We start from the raw sequence: 21,144 nt of genomic DNA on the forward strand, positions 1-21,144 counted from the left end.
TTACTTTCCAAATGTGAAGTTCTCAATTTAGAATGTTGTATGTTGCTGGCTTAGTTACAGGATGGAGATCCATTACCTAGAAAGAAATTGGTGCTTTATACGAAAGAGAAACTAGGAAATTGGAAACCACCGTGGTTTCCAATTGGAAGCATCTTTGTGCTCTAATCCTGACACACTGAAAGATGCCAAACTGTTACCATACCAATGCTATTTTAACACATCGCTTGAACAAACTGGCCTTCTGATTTGAAAGACCATCCTTCATTCATTATGTATGGTTTAGAGAACGAAACTTCACTCTCTAAGTTTGCCAAGAATAATCAGAGTTTTATAGGTATACCAAGATATTTACATGAACAGTTTTAAATAGAAGGAGCTAAATCACATAAACTACTGCAAGCTGCATCTGTATTCAGAACAGGATTTCATGTAAATTCATTTCCACATGCTTTACCTACCGTGTTTTCTCATGTTTCTTTCTCATTCTTGTTCATTTTTTGCTAAACATAAGAACAGGATGCCTAAATAAATGCTTTCTGTTATTATATCATCTGTATAATTAAATTAGCACACAACATTGGGCCCTGTGTTTCTAAAGCACATTACCATGGTTTCAGTAGACCTCATGGAAAGGTGAGTTAGAAGAATTACTGACTGTTTGACCAACTAATTCAAAAAAGAAAAAAAAAGGAGAAAACTTCTGTCTGTAGATCATCTTGATGAACACCAGGATAAAGGAGAGCTAGGGAAGAAATTTTCTCAGAATTATTTCCCTGATCTTGCCTGAGTGAGAGGTAGGAAAGCTTTCACATAGAGAACAGGAAAAGGGAAAGTACAAAAACCAGCAACAATCTCAAGTCTTCCAGATTTCTGTAGGTGAACAGAATAACAGCCACTGTAATAATTGTACTATAAGGCACGTTGAGTCATGATGGCAGAGCACAGTCGATACCAGATTCTGCATCCCACAAGATATCTTAGGGCTTTGTGACTGCTCTCTGCTTAAGCCAATACTATTATGATGCTAAATTAAAAGTTAATCTAGCAGCTTCATCTTCCAAAGACAATTCTCCATTTAAAGACTTGGCCTTCAAGATGAGAGTAAGGCAAAATCTCCATACGAGCAGGTAGATTTATTTATTCTGCTGCATGCTCATGGAGAAATCAGGGCATGTTTAGCTCATGTGTAATTGCCATGCATACATTGTTTCTAGAGCGGAGCTGGCTTGCATTTGACTGCTCAACACCTGGGAAAAAGAAATATTTTGTTGCATCTGTCCCTCTGGATTTGGATCAGTTGCTTTTATGTGTTGCAATGTAAGGTAAGTTTTGCAGTATTACTGTAAAAATCAGGGTACAAGAAATGAGAAAACTTAAGGAGGAAGGGAGTGTTGTGTCATGAATGTTGTTCCTGTAGTATAGCTTGTACTTTATGACTAAATGATTAATTCCTTGAAGTTAGCCATTTCACTGTGGTCTAATTGTGCAGAGGTAATGCACTAAAAAGGCAGAAGCACGTGAGAGGCAACATTCACCTCCAGATTGCCTCACATGAGATAAAAGCAGCCATTTGAGAAATAAGTTTTTTCCTACACAGAAGAAGCAACGAGGGAATTTTAAAAACTAAAAGTCTACACAGTTTGATATGCTTTTGAAACTGTTCTGAACACTAATAGATGAGACGTGCCCACGGCATTGATAATTCCTATCTAACTCTACACCCAAATATTTTTAACTTCCCAGGTGATACAGGTGATACAGTAGTTCCAGAGCATCAGAGCTCATTTCACATCTAGTAGTGCAGTTCTGACACTGTGTGTGTAAGCCAAGAGAGCAATTTCTGGATGTAAATCCTGCTTAAGTCGAGGTCTTGTCTGAGTTCAGAGACTAAAATTTCAGTCCAGATTTGTTTACTTTGAAATCTTGCCGTATATCTATTGTTTGTTATATTCTCTATGCCTTTTAATGCAGGAGCTTAGTGGCTGTAATAAATTCACAGGAGACCACAAGGAGCTTCTTGCTAATTTTTCACCACCTAATTGAAAATAAAGTTGAGAGGTTTCTTGTATTTTCATGATGCTGATGGAGAAGTGGTATCTTCTCTGAGACTCATAAAAATGTTCTACCTGTATCACGTCTTATAACAATAAAAATTCTGGTTGGGAAACCCATCTCCATGTTCCAGCCCCTCCCTGCTAATGGCTCCCATTAGGTGATGCTGTCATTATACTTACTGGATCATGTTAATGTGAAAGCTCTGATAATCTCTCTGTCTAGTACAAGAAAGACGTAAATACTTCTCTAGACTTCCAAAGATAAATTTAGAAGACTTAAGTAGAACTTAAATAGGTTATAAAATATCTAACCATTTTTCCTATGGCAGGTCTTTTGTAGACCCCTGAAAAATGACGAGCAGTGTGATGGTAACAATATAAAAACTTCGTTTCCATTGATATTTCTACCATCAGATGAAAGCATCACGATATTTCTCCTGGTATCAAATTGGAAGGAGATTCTGTTTCCATTAGGGGCTGAGAACTAAAAACACATACAGCCTAAACCTAGCAGCCCCACTCAACTTTTGCATTTTGCGTGGTTCCTTCACTACAGAGTGCTATTGGGTTCTCATTATCCTCTTGATAGTCACAGACACGCAGAAACACATCCCGTGGGGCTGCGTGCATGGACATGCCTTCAATAGGACTTTTCATACAATAGTTCATGAGCAATCTGTCAGAGTGAGGGTCTTTTGCTCTAGTTCATATGTTCTTGAAATCCAGAGGGGGGTCTGATTTCATGGGTCCAGCAGAGGTTTCTCACAAAAAAAAAAAAAAAAATAGAAGCATTTTCAAGATATTCAGAACCACAAATCCAGCCCCCGTTGAATTTTGGTTTCCCTTACAGGTCGTTATTGTTTTCAACACTTTATGGCAGTGCTGGCCAAAATCAATCTTTTACAACTTCACTTCCTACTTATACTAAAAGAAAAAGGTTGGGGCACTTAATTAGAGCTATTTATATTTTCAAAATGAGGAAGACATTCTGAAAAAGAAATTGTTTTTGCAGCCAATTCAGGGACCTTCTGTCTACAAAATCTGCTCTGGACACTTTCCCACCGCAACTTTCTTTCCATTATTAGGAACTTACACCATGTTGTATTTGACTTGGTATTTTGCCAGAAAATGTTCTTTAGGTCTCTATAGTACAAAATCTGACAGAAAGCATAACACAAGGAAAAAAAAAAGGTATTTTTAAGTCTCTACTTTTTTCCATTTTCCCATCAGAAATTTTTTTAAAAATATATTAGTAATATAAATCCATCTCTGTTCCAGTTTTTGCTGTAGTTATTTATACCCTTTAAATATGATCCATGTAGAGAAGTCCAAAGTTATTAAATTTGCTCAGATAGTCCTTCAATCTATTCAGGAGCTGAGTGTACCTGGCAAAAGCACTGAGTATTTCCTTTTGGTTTCTGAGCTAGAAGCAAGACTTGAGGTAAATGATTTTCTGCTATGATAATGATGATACTACCAGACGTCCTGAGTGGAAAAGGCCAGGGAGGTTCCGATTCTGACTCACGTTCTGATATTGTCTCTTTCTTTTTTAACCTAGGAAAACTCAGCTCAGATTCCGTCTGTGGTTTTCAGCAAGAATACTGCTTTTCCCTTCTTCCCGCACAACTTTCCAGCCAGATTGACTGAACTGCAGAAAGGTCAAATGACTTACTTGGAGGGTAACCTATGAGTCAGGAGCACAGCTAGCATTGAATCAAATCCTTTCCTGTCTTCCAGTTCAGCCACTAGACAACACACAATTGCTTTCATTGACCAGAGAGCTCTAATGAAGTCAGCATTAGCTAGCATGAGTCTCTGAACAGTGTTAGTATTAGGAGGAGTCTCTGAAAATCAGTCACCTTCCACTGGCAATCAATTTGACAAAGAGCAAACCTTGTGTCCCTTTCTTGACGTGCCTTGTGTCCTGTCTGTGCATATTGCCATTTGCACACTTAGGTCATGCAGCTGTGCTCCCACTTGTATCAGGAGCCGTTGTACACAGCTCCATTTGGAGGCTGAACTACAGCCTTTATTCTCAACCTTCTGATCTTAGGATCTTCAATGAGAGGTTAGCTGCCCCTCCTTTCCAGCTGAGAAGAGGGGAAAAGGCCTATTATTCTTTTTTTTGTTTTGAGATCACATTTGGGAAACTGTTCAGAAATGCTGGACAAGATAAGCTGAATAGTCTGTTTTGACCTTATACTCTACCAGTGTTTAGATTTTATTGACCTAATATGCATCTGCACAAATGCTAGTTGTCTAGAAAATTTCCAAGAAAAATAACCAGAAATTAAGGCTGGAAAGGACCTTGAGCAAGCATCTCTTGTCCTCACCTACACCAGGATAGGATTTATCTACATCATTCCTACCAGCTTCAGGGACCTCCCAGAGCTACCTGTGATATCACTCATATTGTTAGGGTAGATGTTAAGGAAATCTTTATTGCTTTATTGCTCCCCCTTTTTGAAATGAGAGTGTGGCACTTTCACGTATACGATGTAAATCAACCAAAAAATAGAGCCCAGGCCATTTGGAATGGCATTACAAACTCAGTAAAAGTTACTTACAGGAGTAAATGTGTCTTTAGCAAGAATTCCCTTGTTCTTGTGGTGCTTCTTCTCTTTGTGCTAAATAATGCCCGTTTCTGCCCTTCTCCTATTTTCAAAGATTTTCTAAGTATTATTCTGTGAAACTGCCCGCACATGTGAAGAAAAAGTAGTAGGAAAAAGAAATAGTTATCAAATGAGACTGAAGATCTGGCTTTTCAATTTTCCAAAGCCAGGAAACTCGTACTGAATCATCTGACTCAATTTTCTGTGCTGTGCTGTGCTTCAGTGCTGTAGCTCATAAAGCACACAAGATAACCACTGGTCAGAGATCCTACAGTACCTCAGCAAAATGGGATGAATGGAGAGTGACGTTCCTGCTATAAATCATCAGCCCTATATGTGTTTATGTGTAATAGACAAGACTTGAGAAGCAGGGAAATATAGGACTATTACGGAATACCAGAAGGAACTTTTTAGAATGTCTCTTCTACTGATAACTGGCTAGCATCTCAAGAAATAAAACAATAATAATAAGAATAAGAATAACAGTAACAATAATAATAAAAACCACCTTTAATTTAAAGTCATCACGTAAATTAGAAATGAAAACAACTAATATTAAATCATCTTTTCCATCCCCCCAACGCTGTGGAATTGTTCCCTACAGCATGTTCCTGAGTGTTTTGCCCAGTCTTCTCTGAAGTAGCTTAAGCAACAGTGTTTCCATTGCTTCTCCTTGGAATCCTACCCGACACTGTAGTAGATCTCGCTAATAGGAAATGTTGCTGTAAAGCATAAATTTTCCTGCTCTCAGTTTCATCTCATTAATCCCACTTATACCTCCTTCTCCAGTCCTAATCAATTCCTTTGCCTTTACATGCTTATATCCTCCTAAGACTTATGAGGAATTATCATATCCCACTTAGATATCATCCAGCCAAGATACTGCAAAGCCCATTCCCTTCATTTTCCTTCAGCCCACATCTAAGCCTTGGATCATTTTTTCCCCTCTCTGAAGTCCCTTCAGATTGTCATCGAGTTGCCCTCAATTTGAGCTGAAGAGAGGTCTGGTCCCTATACTGCAGCCGGAGACACAGAGATCGGGTTTCCAGAACGCCAGCAATCCCCAGCTTGCCGCAAAGTCAGATGGAGACGAGTGGCCACGGAGACCACTCAGGAAGAAAAAGGAAATAAAGAAGAGTGACAGTTTGCAGGGGAAGAGTCATGTGAAATATCAGCAGAGCAGCATCAGTGGCGGCACGGAGGGAAAAGCCCCGCTACAGAAGTGCCCCCGGATCGTCACACGCCAATGTCCGCGACCTCATGAGCAGCAGCAACTCAGGTTAAGCGTGTGCTTTGCAGATGGACAAAGCCCAGTCTGTGTACAGTTGTTTTTTGTTTTTTTTTTTTTCCTTGTGGCTGTAAAATTCAGAGGTGGGAGAGAAACCTGGGCTGTATCATAGACTGCCGGTGGTCCGCCCCCTCCACCCAGCCCTGCAGACCGTCCAAAACATTGTCATTGCACCCCAGAAGGCAAGCAGGCCTGGGATAGATCCAGAACGGATTACAACATAATCCAATTCACAGGGAGGGGTATTTTTGAAAGAGGATTATGTGTTTTGGTTTTTTTTTTTCTTTTTTTTCTGGCTGCCTGCCAGAAAATAAATAAATGCTGTAACTCTCATGTAATGTTTTTAGAAGACATGGCGATGGAAAGAGAAGGCTCTTTTCCATGTCCGTGTTAGAGAGCGGGAGGAAGAAAGCTGATTTTTGCAGCAGCGTGCCAAGCAATCTCAGGGTATGCAATAGAAAATGCTGGTGTTTCCCACTGCGCATTCAAGAACAGCATGAATCTGAAGAAAACGGTGCTTCATTTCTGATCAGAACAATGTAATATGGGTGTTGGGTCTGCATCCCAGCATCAAAAGGCCTCCTCCTGAACCCTTTGTGACCTTCAGAGAGGTTTGCATAATTATCTTGATTAAAGGCACAGCACAATTTTAGCACCAGGGACCAAAACCCACAAATTACCGAGGCCCGCGTGTTTTGCAAAATAATACCGTTCATGTGATTATTTGTTTTGTTCTAATCATTTCTGAAATATTACTCCATTGCTTAGATTTGAATTGCTGGTTCTAACAGATAGCCAGTTTGCAAATAAAATGTAAGTCCCTACAAAAATGTTTCCATTGCATGAGAAAATGTTATTGGATTTCCCTGCTGTTACAATGCTGAGCTTGGTTATTTGTATTAAGGGGTACAAGTGAATAAGGCCTGAAGCAAAAGTGTTTTCCAGTCGTGTGTGCTGTCATTTCACTGGGCCTTCTTCGGGCTTTGCTTTGATCATTTTGATTTTAGCGAGTTAATCTCTGATTTTCAGGATGGGAAACCCAATATAAACCAGACTCGGGATACAGGATAACACGCAGCTGGACTTCCATATCCAGGGAGAAGCGGGTCTTCCTGCAGAGAGCACTCTGGGTTCTGCTTTCTTTCAGGTACCCAGGGGGTGCACGTGGGATCTGTAATGGAGGGAACCACAATCCCAGTTCTCCCTGGGTCACCAAGGGTAGAAACTGAGCAGGCAGTGCACCCCCAAAGCATGGCCAGAGAGGAAATACCTGCCAGTTGAGGTCAACTATAGGCAGCTAGCCCTTCAAGCAGGTGACTCAGCTACCTCCTGCATGCTAAAAGCACTCTGTCTTGTTGTTTTCTCCCTACTCTCACAAGAGGCAGTAATTTCTCACTGCCTGAGGGTGGAGGACAGAAGAATGCTCAGAATGTCCCAGGCCCAGACGGAGAGCTTTTTTATAGGATCCTTGTCCTCTGCCAAGCACCGTTTTTCCACACAGCTTTGGTATGGGGTGGCTGTGGGTCCCTGCTCATCCACTGGCCTATTTTGACTCTTTTCCTGACATATTCTCCATCTTTCAGTCCATGAAAAAAAAAGAAATCAGACAAGTGCTCTGGGTGAACATGGTCCAGTTCATGTGTATACTTAGCTGTGTCAGGCTGAGTTCGCATCTAGCTTCTCCTCTGTCTGGCCCCTGGATGCTTCCAGACCAGGAATTCTGCCCTTGTCCACATGGTGCCTACAGCCCTTGCTGTCAGCTGTCCTGCTGCACAGATTTCTGCAACCCTCTGCTGTTAGCACACCCTCATTGCTGCAAAAAGTTCTCGACTTAAGACCTTCATGTGTTAAATGAAATTAAGGAAGTTGCAAAATCTGTTGGTACAATAATAACAGTGGGTGTTCTTACAGAAACCAGTATAAGCTGGTTGAATGGCACATCTGGGATGGTTTTAAGAAGCAACTTGATTAATACCACAGATGACTGCTATTTAAAGCCGTTTTGATGCGTATTTGAGGGAGGTTCAGTTTACCCCTAAGAAAAAAGCAGGAGTTAATACAGACAGTGAGTGTACATGATCCCCTGGGCAGTGCTGATCACTGCCCATTTAGATTGGATATTTTAAAAGTAGGGAACTTGGTTAGAATAAATAGGAAGAAGTTCCAGTAGGGCGAAAAAGTGCAGGAGAACAGCAGCAAATCCCTCCCCTCTCAGATAAGTAATTTAACCTGCAGGTCTGGTGAGAAAGTATCACTTGGAAAGCAAAGATAAGGAAAAGAGTGTGAATCTGCTGCAGCTCACTCTGAAAGGCTAACAAACAAAGAAAATATCTTGCCCAAATAAATTTGCATACAGTCATTATAAAGGGAGGTTTAGTTTGGGAATGAAGTGGGCTGTGACAGCAGGTAAAAATCTGAGGGGACATGAGGGTCAGACCGCAGTGATAAATGCTGTTTGTTGAATGCCGTGTATGTCAGCTGAGTGCCCATAAAGAAGAATTTTGGAGCAGATAAATACATCTGGTTGGTCCTGGTTGCAGCGCTCCCGTTGCAGAGATAGTCAGGGTTGAAGACAACGGCTGGAGGAACTTGGAACGATACTTCAGTAAAGCAGTGGGACCCCGGAGTACTCATGCGAAGGAAGTGAAGTGTGAAATATGTGGGATGCTGGCGCAGAGATATTTTGGAAGTAATAAAATATAGCTGTTATTAACCAGCACTGGAAAACCCACACAGTGGCTATTTGTAAGAGTGGATCCTAGGAAGAAATCTTTCTCTTCACAGGAATAAACTTCACACTAACCCTTGGGGAAGGAGGAGGGCATTAGCAGTAGAGTGATGGATCACATAGACTCTGCTCAGGAGGTTCAGCCCTGCTCTGTGCTTAAAGGTCCTGAGCCAAGTACCTGTGTTCAGCAGTGCAAGAGGAGAAGTGGCAAATCCTCCATAACACACTCAAACTTCTAAGCTGCCTGGTGGCAATGGGTGTGTTCAGCAGGGAAAAGGATAGGATCTTCTCTTCGTAAGGATAAGATCAGTGCAGCCTTTGGGACGCACAGATATTAGGCAGTGCCCAATTCAGCATACGGAGTAGTTACGGCACCATATGGGAGGCGATGATATTACAGCAATAGATGTAATGAACTGCGTTGTGATCAGCAGATGCAGCTCCATCAGCTGTAATGGGCTTAGGGCAGTTTCACACCAGATGAATTGAAATGTTGTAGTGAAATGTTGTAGTGATAGAATATATCTGTATTAAGCAATGAAGGACTTGAATTTATGTGATACTTTCTTTTCATTTCGCTCTCTTTTCTTCTTTCCATTAAAAACTAGCATGTTCTGTGCTGAGGCTTGTTTTATTCCTATCAGCGGTTGCTGTTCTATTTGCTGTGAGATGCATGTGGGTTCCTATGCCAGAAATAGGCATGGCACAGCTCTGACTGGGAGCTCTGTGGAGTTTCTCTGAGGAATTTCACAGCAGTTTTGGACACATTTATCTTCACTGAGAGTTGAAGGAAAAATCAACAACAACAACAACAAACATCATGTGTGCACAGGAAAGACAATTTTTCCAAACTTGATTAATCTCACATTGCCCTCACTGTGCAGACCCCAGCTCCTGCAAATGGAGTGGAGCTGGGGAAAGAAGAAACACGAGGAATAGAAAGGAGGAAACCCAGCTGGGAATCAGTGGAAGAAATGAGGAGGCAACAGGCTAGGGAGAGGGGAGCAGTGACCAGTAGGCAGGCTGTGGTAGCAGCACTGCTCTTAGGAAGGAAGAAAGCTGAGGGAAATATTTCTTTGCAGATAAAAAAGACCCCAGGATGTGGAGCTGTGCTGACTTTCCTCTGCATGAGAACATGCTCTTCACATAGCTATGTACTGTGCCAATCCCTTGCCTGAAAGACAAGGAGGAAAATGGTGTTAATCAGAAAGACAGGGAGCAAAATGGAGCATGGTGAGTAGGGAAGATGAGAAGCAACAGAGAAAGCAAGGGCTGAAGAAAGCAGCAAGAAGTCATTCCATGGTCCTCCTCCTTCTTTTGCCTCCTGCCTGGCTGTGGCTGGAGCACATCTGATGTGTAGGCAGAACTTAGGGCCCAGGAATTTGTATGGCCTCGATATTTGCAAATTAGTAGGGATGCTTTTGTCTCGCCAGTATGAGAAACAGCCTGAAAGAGTTCAGGCCTGGAAGGCAGTCGTATATTGGGAAATTGTCTTTGGAGTTGACTGTATGGTCCAATATAACTTTAAAGAGGACAGTATGCTATTGCTTTACTTTTTTTTGGCCATGGCTAAACAAAGAAAATACGTTGCAAATATAAGAGGTATCTACTTTCAGCTTTGCAGGCTTAAAAAGACTGATCATCTGGATAAAAATCAAAGTTTGAGATTTCATATTCCTATAGGCTGCTTGGATGAAACATGAAGTAGAGTTGCCTTTAAAAAGTCCTTTGTGCAGAAAGACGTTGCTGACTCCTCCAGCTGCCTTTGCAGCTGATAGCTGGCTGTCAGTTTGAAGTTAAGTGGAGTCTGAGGGGGTAAGGAGATGTGCTCACAGGAAGCAAAACTGTTTCACTGTGAAAACCTCTGCTCTGCTTCTTCCTCTTTGCCACGTTGTCCTTCCTCTGGAGCTCACTGATTCTGCATCATCATTTCGGTTTCATGTGCTTGTGCCAGACCACATGATCTGTCAGATCACTTGATCTGGTGAACAAAGGCAGAAAATGGGAAGCTTGATGACAGTACACGAAAAAGGGAAGATAGTCATTGCACTAGTGACACCCTTGTGAGTCTGGGAGAACCCATGACGTAGAATGGCAGCATGGGAATCATTGCTGCAGCCACCCGGATAGACACAGCATCCATGCAACAGCAAGGGCCAGGGCACATGCCTCTGTACAGCTTCAGAAGGGAAAACGAAGCATTTGTTCTGCTTTCAGCTACAGATGGGGCTCAGCAGAGGTGGTGTGGGCCTGCCTGAAAAGATTTTTTGGGTTTTTTTTTTTTTCAAATGTTTTAGTCTGTTCTGTAGTGCTATCACCAGTAACTTGCCTTTGTATGTAGCAGCACGCAGCATTGCACTTACCCCAGAGTGATCCTTAATCATGACATTATTCTCTAATATGTCAAATGCTGCTAGGAAGCTGTCCTCAGTGGGAACTAGCTGTGTGGAAGGTTTCAGCTCTTTGAGTTTAGCTGTTTTTAATTATCCACATAGATAAGTGTAGACATTTATTTTCTTTGAACTAGAAAAGGTTTATTTTCTATTTTTAACCCCTGAAGACAGCTGACTATTTCAAATGAAACTCCTTGGTCCAGAAATAGCCTTTTCTTAATTTATTTCTGTCCTATGAGGACCAAAGCTAGTTTCTTAGGAGCTAAGCATTAACCCATACCTACTCAGTTCAGCTTGATCATATTCAGACCAGTTTAATGTAGATTAGTAAGAACACAATATTTCAGCCCCAACCAGTGGGGGACTGAGCAGTTGCAGCTGTCTTTTAGGAGGGAATCCTGCGGTATCACTCACAAATCAAGGCACGGTGTGACTGGATTCTTTTCTGGATGCAGTGCTGCTCAACATGTACGAGGGTGATGAGATCTGCTTCAAAACAAACACGTATGACCAATTTTCTGAAAGGGCTCAGCGTGTTACCATTAATGTCACAATGGGCAGAGGCTGCGTGCTAAGCACTTTACAAAACTTTGGCCCTTGTTTAGATGCGAATGGGGGATCAGCTCTTCAAAAAATCTGCTGGCAATTGTGGGTGCTGAGTACTTAGGAAGCGGTGGTGGGCTTGAAGGACTGCTGCCATTATTCTCTGATTTACACCCCTGTCAGCCGTTGGTTTTCAGCAGAGTTGCACCCTTCTGCGACTGGAGTGGCACTCAGGCTGCGGGCTCCTGCTGGCATTTACAAGTCAGAGCACATATAGATGGCTTTTTTATTTTATTTTATTTTATTTTATTTTATTTTATTTTATTTTATTTCAGAAAACGTTTTTGAAACATATCCCTCTTGCCTGAATCTGGACCGCTGCTGACTGACTGCCAGCTCCCAGATTAAATATAAGTCATTATGGAATGTTTTCCTCACATGGGAAAGACTGGAGTGGCATGGTGTTAGTTTTACCCTCCAACATTAATTCTAATTACCTCAAAATGCAAACATGTTTGAGTTTCCAGCAGATGACATTATTTTCTCTTTGACATCAGACATCAAAGAAAGAAAAATAAACACGGGACAGTGACAGCATCAGGCCTCTAGTCATTTTTCAGAAGGTTTTTCATGTTCTATTCCAGACTGATTCTTCTTTAAGTCTTGTCTTGGACATTAGGGAGGGGAAAGGTTTACAGACTCAGAGACTGATGGCATCTTTTCCCTTCCAGTTCTTTTTAAATAAGAGAGTAAGACAGGGGGAGAAAAGAAACAGTCTGGTTTAGATCAGGGTTGGAGTCTTGGTTTTTCAGAGACTCACACACAGACACACACCCCAATACTTCGGTTATTTTCTCAAATTTATTTTTAACTTTCCTTCTGAAAGCTCATGGATGGTACTGCTGAATTTCAAAACTGCAATAATTCAAAGAGACCAGAAATCTGAGGAATATGAAATATTTTTCCTCTGCCCAACAAACACAAGAGCAGAACCTGAAAGCTTTGCAGATGCTTGCTACTCTCTGAGCATTGCTGTTCAGTCAGGTGTTGCTGATGCTAAAAAGTGATGTTCCTAGCTGTCCTCTCCACAGTGCACCGGTCTGTCAGACCTTTCCAGCCAGAAGGATGTGAAAATAGACTGACCAGGGAAGCTGCCTCTCCTCCTGTTTTCAGGGCTTGGGATGTGCTAGCTTTCACTTCCATGGCTTTTGTGAAGCCCTGGTGCTAGCAGCCCGAGGTTGCCCTTCAGTTGCCACACATCATGCTGGGCATCATCCTGCAGCCAAGCTCTGCTTGCATCTACTTTAAACACTGAATCTGGAGCTCATGCTTGAGCTTCTCTGCATCTGTAAAATGAGAATAATGTGCCTGTACAGCCTGACAGCATGGAAAGAAGACACTGCCCAGTGATCAGAGATCCTGTCAGCATTCTGATGACGCAGGCTGTAGAAAAGTCTATACCAGGAATCAAATCAGAGTTCACTTCTTAAGGACTGGGATGCCAAAGTCTCTTGCAGAACATGGTGAAAGTGACCCAGCACTTTATAGGGTGCTGCAGGCAGCCCATCTGTGCTTGTGTTGTATCTCACTCTCAGCCCTAAATCTTACTCCAGTGTTACAGAAAGGCTGAGATGGCACAGCCTGATGGGGCTGCAGCCATAGCAGAGCACTGGCCTGTTCAGCAGGCTCTGGAAAAATGATTATTCTGCCACATGGGGAAGGGAGCAGAGCTGAGCAATGCCTCCCCACCAACTGGAAGAATTTTAAAAGTGTAGAAACAGATTCATTTTCAGTTAATAAATAGCAACAAACAAATAAATAAATAAGTGCCGAGCCCCACAGTCATTGCCTGCGGTGCGAGCGCCAGTGTTTTGAAGTGCTCTCATTGGGACGCCACAAATGTTTGTAATAAAGCTGACTTGCAAATCTTGGGCTGGAGCCTCTGGGCTGCTCAGCCAGTTTCACACCCATCTTTCTGAGCCATTTTCCTTCACTTCATGCCTCGGCCCCTGGGGGCCCAGCAGGGCTGCAGGCGGGGTTGCTGGGCCAATGGGCAGCATCCAGCCCACCTCGAGCCCTCCAGGATGCATTTCTTTCTGTACTGAGCTAGCTGAGGACAGCAGGCAGATAGCAGGGTCAGAGGATGCAGTGAAATTGGTTTTGCTTCTCTCCTCTGGTCTGGCAGCGAACAGGACTGTAACGCAGAGCCACCAAGCTGAACTTTTTCTCAGGGGTTTTTAGACACCATGCAGTACCTGGAAACGCCACGGCAATGCTCCTTCTGCCAGGAAGCATCCTGAGGAGGACCGTGGGCCCCTTCACCAGAGCTAGACAGAAAATTTTTGATTGAGAAGCATGCTTTACCTTTCCAAAATGGCCAACAGAGATGCTGGGAGAGATCTAGCAAGACACAACTTGCAGGGCTCATTGGAAAAAGAGAGCACTGAATCCCTGCTCTACACAAGTCAGCATTTCTGTTGGGACACTCAGAAACAAGCATACTTAAAATCTGGCTTTGTATGGAAATCTGAACCTTCTCGAGTGCTGGTATTGGCGACAGCCCTGCATGTTGGTGGAGCAAACCAGTTCTCGTTGGGCATAGTGCATCATCTGAAGATACGTTTTCAAAATTAGGTATCCAAAATGTCCTTATATGTGGATTTCATTACTTTCCATCTGTACAAGAACCAGGTTTTTGTAAGGGAATGGACAATTGCCTGAGGAGAAATGGTGGTGGAGTACATGAGTATCCTTTTTCACACACATCAGTGCATATTTGGTATATGAGGTGGTGCTTACACAGTTTTCCTTTCACTGTTCAGACAGCCAGTTATTAAATGTGGCCTGTGGTGTTTCTGTTTCTTTGATGTTTTCAAATGAGATCTAGTTATTTAACATGGTTATTGTATCTAATTCTCTGCTAAGTCCATCTCACAGCTTCAGAGGAAATCTGGATCAGGTTTTGTTTTGTCCAACCTGGATCAGGTTTTATGTTGTCCAACCTATTTTACCCCTCTCTGATTTAAATGGAAAGGAAACTGTATCCTCTGGTAAAATTACATTCACAACATTGTGTTTATGATGTGAGAGATCCTCTTGCTGCAGAAATGCACTGTTCTTCCTTTCCTGTTAAAAGAGAGTCTGCTGACCTCTAGAAGCATTGGGTCAATGAAGCGCTTGTGAGTTCTTGTCAATTCTGGATGATGGTAGTCAGAGTATACACATTTAGAATCATCCTGGTACTTCACCCAGGGTCATAAAACAGGACCAAAGATCACAGAATCACAGAATGTTTGGAGATGGAAGGAACTTTAAAGATCAGCAGTTTTCAACCCCCCCCCCTGCCACGGGCAGGGACATTTTCCACTAAACCAAATTGCCCAGGGCCCCATCCAGCCTAACACATCTCCACGAATGGGGGCATCCACAGCTTCTTTGGGAAGGATACTGGAACTGGATTAAGTCTTCAGTGAAGCCTGAAACAGATGCCACTGGGACTGCACTGTGGGAACAAACTTTACCTAAACCAGTTTGTGTTCAAGCCGTGCGTATAAATCAGCTGCATGCTTTGCAGGGTGTATGACTACTGTCCCAAGCACAGGCTTGTTTGTGAGAGGTTATGGGTTCCTTGAGCCCCTTGCTGAGATCAGTATGTGCACAGAGATTGCTCAATCACTCCTCAGGTCAAGACCCCACTAAATTGTATCACTAGCAACTACATAGATGAAGAAAGCTCCATACGGACAAGATGTATGTGTGTTATAAGCAGCCATTTGTCCATTAAGATTGTGTGACTTGGTGGGGGAGAGGTTTTCTACTGAAACTTCAGAAAGTTCACAGGACAACAAGATGTTCCCTATGGGAGCCATCTACTTTCCACGTGGAAAATGCACAGTGGGGTTTTGGGAAGGATTGGATATATTGGCTGCTTTGAATTACTGTCTGGATGAGTCAACCTATTTTTGTGTGTGTGTGCGTCTGATCTCTCTGGTACTGGCTAAAGGTTATTTATGCATGGATAGTGCATTAAAGTTCCCACTAACTGTCAAATTCTCTACAGCTGTAGAAATTCTTTTCTTTTAATTTATTAAAATAAGTACTTAAAAATAATTCCTCTTTGATCAATACCTGTTTGGCAGTTTCACTCTTTGTGAAGCATATGTCTGGATAACAGTCAGAGCTGGCTTTAGAGGAGATGGCCTATTGCCATACCCCCATGCTATTTCTTTAAAATCTGGCTGTAATGCATCTTTGCTCTGGGTGTTTGGGTTTTTTTGGTTGTCTTTTTTTTTTTCTTCTCCATTTCTTGCCTAACAGTGTTGCTTTACACATTCAGTAAGAATGTCTAGAAATAAAGATAAGGGTTTTCGGAAATTGTAAATGCCCTTATCTGTGCTGCTGGTGTAGGTAGAATGAGCACTTGCAGAAAAATATTGTTTTGTATGAGGTAACAGATGCTGTTGCTGCAGGAAATGAGTGTGGCCATGCTGCAATCATTAATCTTGCAGTCCTCCTGTAGCCTCTCACTAATGAGAAAAGTAAAAACATCACTGTTTGGGGATTAGAAATGGCGACTGCCATTTGGGACGGAGGACCCAAGTCCACCAGAGGCAATAGGTGAGCTTGTTATTCTTCAGCTAGTGCCAATTAAAGAGTAAGTCTATTTCAGCGAAATGCCATTAGTGCTCTTTCAGTAATTTCTAGATGTTGGACAGAAGGTGATTTTAAAGAAGCACATTCATATTACTTACCTATATTTTTCCATAAAATAACCATGACTTGTCCTATCAGTATTGGGTAGCAGTCACTTGCTCTTTTCTGCTAGAGGTTAAGCTGATAATATCTGTAATGAAACACCTTCAGAAGTTCTTCTTAAGGTGTTCAATTCAGGATTAGCTCTCTGGAAATGTCCCTGAAAGGAAGATAGCAGGCCATCAGGATGTGCTGGTGAGGTGCCACTGCTCCACATGAGGGAAGTGAGTGCTCAAGATGCCAGCAAGCCTCATCTGTGTGCGGTGACAATGCACCATGCAAACAGGGCAGCTGTTGCACTGTGAGGTCACCTGGAGGAACTGATTAAGACTGATTTTGGTTGCTATCCACTGGCCCATGCCACGTATCTCATACTATGCACAGTGCTCTGATTGTTTCGCCTGGCCTCTGAACTGCCCCACTTCCAGAGGCACTTTCTGCACACTCCTGCATCACTCTGAATATATCTTGAATCCTCCATGGGAAGCATCTCATTGTGAGGGATCCTGTTCCTCTGGCTAAGAGATGGGGACAGGCTGGAAAGGGGTGCATGAGCTCCACTCCATTCATGCTGGCAGCAGCCCCTGAGAGATGTGCAGCTGCTCAGTGAGGTGAACATGGTGGTTTGCCCTTGCTCCAGCCTTCTGCATTCAGGGCCAGGAGGAAAACAGCATAGCAAACAGTCATGGAAGCTGCTTTGCTTCTTTTAAACCTTTCTATTAGTATTTGGAATATAAAGAAGGTGAGGCCAATGTTTGCTAAAGTGCATCAGGCTTCCAGAGCCAGGCTGTAGGGCTGTCTAATTCCTAGTGCTCCAAATACTTGATAAAGGCATAGTCTTGCTCCATATTGTGGCATCAAAGCACTGATTTTCAAGCATGATGAGCACTAAAATAGCCCAGTAAAATCTAAGACCTGTCCATCTTGTTGACCGTAGAAATTCCAGCAGCAGGCATTCTCGATATGCACAGGGTTCATGCTCAGTCCTTCCAGCAGTGCTTTGTGGCCACATATACCATCTGCATCCCAGCACCAACTGATGCTTCTGCTAGAATGGTCACAGAGAGAAGCGGGCCGTGTGAGCACCTAGCTGCTGAGGATGGGGAGTATTAAGCGGCAGGGGCATGTTACAACAAGGAGTTCAAGGAATCTACTGTGATTCAACAGCTGGTTCAATCAAACCAGCTGAAACTGCCTTCAGTACCATCCTGGACCAGATTTTTCAGAAAAATTCAGCAGCTTGGTAGCTCAGTCCTTTTGCAAAACATCTTGCCACTTACTGTCACAATAGAAGCTGCTGGATGCTGACCACTTCAGAGGAGCTGGACCAAATCAAGATGCCAAGCACTTGAAACTTTGGCACTAAGCTTTGCGGAGAATTTGATCCATTATGTGCTGCTCCACTTCAAAGTGGGCAGCAGCTTGTGACAACCGTACAGCATCACAGCAAATGTCACTTTTTGTGCAAACATTTAACCAACAGAAAGTGGCTTTTTAGCTTGGTAGTAAACTTCACTCAAATTTCAATTCGCTTTGAAATTTTTTAGGATTTCACTGAATGGAAAAGAAATATGGGTTTGGGCCTTTCTGGTGCAAAATTTTTCAGGGGAGCCAAGGGTGCAGGACTGGCAGGGGAAGGCAGTGCTTCCCGAACACTTCTGTTTTCTGATACAGAAGAAAGAACATCACTAGGACAACTTTAAAACCAGAAAGAAAGACAAAGCCTGCCCTTCAAAGACTTTCTGGCATTTTCTGCTCAGATTCGTGTTTAACTCCAGTAGAAAAGAAAGGGCCCACATTTCTTGGAGAGAAGGGGAAAAGTGCTCAACGCAGAGCGAGAGCTGCAGTTCAACTCTGCAGTCTGGGTTCAGACCCATCCCCAGCTTTCAGCCTAATCTTTCTTTGGATATTCTTTTTTAAATCAAAACCAGGAATTATACAGCTGCTGAGATAAGAATAATTAAGAACAATGCATTTCCTTTTAAAGCTCCTCAAAGGATAACCTCTAATAAGATGAATTGAGCGTCTCATTCGGGCCACACACAAATGACGGCTCATATTTAGTAACAACATTTTTTGGGGCAAAGATAAGCTAATTTTGCTCAAGAACAGAGGGTGGTCTTTAAGCCTTGCATTTGTCAAAGAAACAAGCACTTTTTTTTTTATCTAGAGAGCATAATCTTCCACAGCTCAAGAGGACCAGCGCAGGGGGAGGGAAGCTCAGGCAATATATTTATGTTGGAGTAGAGGCCTGAGCGTCTGGACACAAAGAGAGAACGGGCTGGACTGTGGAAACCCTGCTTCCATGCTGTGCCTGGTGTGTGCCACTACCGTGCCTGTCAGTGCCCAGTCCTGCAGCTCAGTGCCACGGAGCCCCAAAGGGTGCAGACAACGAGCACCAGGACCCTCTACACAGTGTGGTCTCACATATGTCAGTGTGGGGAGCAATGGGTGAGGATAAGCCACAACGCTCCGTGTGGATGACTGAAGAGCAGAGCACAGCCCAGTGCCACTTCTGCGTGCCTGTGAAGCTGGCCCCATAGGGGAGAGTTCATGGAGGGGAGTGTGATATGAAGAAAAGGCAAGGAAGAGTGCAGAGCACACCACCGACAGGTTCTCCTCCTCCCCTCAAGACATTTCACCTGAAAAAAGAGAAGTACCACCTGGAGTCATAATTGATTCCAGCTCCTAATTGCCAAATGCTTCCCCTCTCCCCTTTGTATCTGTTACAGATGCATCACCCACATATGAATGTTTCCTGGAATTTGGTTCCAGAGATTGGAGCCTGTGAGGTTTTGGGACCAGACTTACTCAAGTGGAACTCCCAGGGAGCTAAATTGTTTCTCTGTTTAAATCAAGGGGCTTATCAGGGAATGTTAAACGATTTTTTACAACAAAAAGTCAGAAGAGCTGACCAGTCTTCTCCTTGCTATTTGCTGCATTGCTTTCAAATTAAGAAAAATTGAAAAATCTTTCTTGTCCCCTTGGTCCTGCAGCCAGCAGAGCCTGTTCCTGTCACCACCCTTCTAATTACTGGAAGGACCCCACTTGGCTGGAGAGATCAATGTGGGATTGTTTTACACCAGCGCAGATATTTTGCCTGCTCAAGCAGAATCTAAAAGAGCAATAAAGATCCACTAGCTGATCCAGTGGCACTCAGTCAAGCAGCATTCTGCATGTACCAGGATTTTCCATCAGTGGTGATTAAGCACTCATTGATTACGAGCATTAATTAGAGCTAGTCACATGCCTGTAAATGAGGTGGTGTGAAAACCTGAAAATAAGAGTGCTGTTTCAGAAGGGGTTTTGGTGGCTGAGAAGTAGATGAGCATCTTGTGGGATCCTCAGGAGTCCCTCATGCACATAACTTGCAGATAAGGGACTGACCGCCCACTCATCCTTTCCAGGGGCTGCCAAGTACAACAACCTCTTCTTCTGTTTTTGCTGCACTCCAACCACTTCTCTGCATCGCCCCATTACAGTGCAAGGGGAGTGGGGGTGAAGGAGCAGGGCTGGGTGCTGCTGCACTCGAAGCACATGCTGAGTGGGCTGGATTCACTGTTGTTATCTGCTGGGATCTCTATGGCTGCTTTTACTCCCAGGATTCTTTTTTAAATTTGAATTTTTATTTATGATAGTTCAGTTTACACACGTGCTTATATGAATGGGATAGACTTTAGCCAGTGACAAGGCTGTCCTTAGGCTGAATGCTCACAAAGTCTCAAGGGGTTATGTTAGCTGCCCTACCTCTGTGCTGTCTGTATTTATTGGATTGGTGTAGGATGCATATATAGGGCGGCTATGGACAGTGCCTACCTACATGAAAGGCTTCTTTCTTCCAAGCTAGGTCCTGCTGTTCAAAAACCCAAGCTCCCAAGCTTTTCATGCCACCCCATCCTGCTCCAATTTCCATTGCTTTATCTTGCCTGGCTGTTTTTGTCCCTCCCCTCAGCAGGACACAAAACAACCAACGGGCAAAGCCTTCATTTTGCAATGTTGCAAAATTGAGTGGGTTTGTCAGAAAAAAATAAAAATTAAAACAAAACAAAACAAAACAAAAACCAGGAAGCAAACCCTTTCTCATGGCACTCAGGGCTTGTTGCAGGGTTGCAGGGAATGGCATGGTCATCAAGCTGCCAGCAGGTTCCTGGGGCTGGTACCCATCACCAGTGAAGCCCAGGTACTCTGCGCAGTGTGCATATGTGGTGCAGGAACAGTGCCACCCATGCTCCATGTTCCCCCTGCAGCCAAAGCCACCCCCAAGAATGAGGAACAGACTTAGTGTTGTGGAATGAGTCCATTCAGTTGTTATGTGAATCCCACTGCAGCATCATAGGGATCTCATTCCCATCCCAAACTTGCCTTCTCTACCCTTCCTTCTAGGATGGGAGTGGAAAAAGGATGCTCAGGCTGCCCCGTGCCTGAGGGATGCTTCCCATACCCGGGTCCTTCTGCACGGGGCTTCTTGCTGAGGGTCTCATGCCTCATGTTGCTTCTTGGGTTCCTGCTCACAAACACATCACTTGGGCTTGGCTTGTCTCTTGCTGATGCAAACAAGAAGGGTCATGGGGGCTATTGCCACTGACAGACAGCATGCAGGACCCTGCGGGAGGTGGGGAGGTGATCCCTCAGTAGACATGCATCACAATTACAGCACCAGAAAGCGAGTCTCTCAACAAAGAGGGTGCACCACCATCTCCGGCACTGAAGCAGTTGAGGGATGCAACAGAAATTTAAGAGAGAAGGGAAATCCGGGCACCAAATGGTACAGTGC

The 21,144-nt window shown here is 43.4% G+C and overlaps 1 protein-coding gene across 16 annotated transcripts in view; it reads left to right on the forward strand.

The window, feature by feature from the left end:
• Positions 1 to 6,779, forward strand: part of LOC104911589 — a 100,943-nt gene extending 94,164 nt beyond the window's left edge. For 12 of the 16 annotated variants that reach the window (XR_004160197.1, XR_004160191.1, XR_004160195.1 and 9 more), the window contains 2 exons: positions 1,215 to 1,322; positions 3,613 to 6,779. Coding sequence is in view for 1 of the 16 variants with exons in the window: in XM_019616701.2 (XP_019472246.1) it covers positions 1,215 to 1,317; positions 5,622 to 6,066 (548 nt within the window). In the remaining 15 variants the exon portion in view is untranslated. The remainder of the gene's footprint in view (positions 1 to 1,214; positions 1,323 to 3,612) is intronic. The other 4 variants (XR_004160203.1, XR_004160201.1, XR_004160205.1 and 1 more) reach the window with 4 other exon arrangements.
• Positions 6,780 to 21,144: the final 14,365 nt, after the last annotated feature.

This window comes from Meleagris gallopavo, chromosome 6 (assembly GCF_000146605.3).
Source record: "Meleagris gallopavo isolate NT-WF06-2002-E0010 breed Aviagen turkey brand Nicholas breeding stock chromosome 6, Turkey_5.1, whole genome shotgun sequence".
In the NCBI taxonomy this organism is placed as follows: domain Eukaryota; kingdom Metazoa; phylum Chordata; class Aves; order Galliformes; family Phasianidae; genus Meleagris; species Meleagris gallopavo.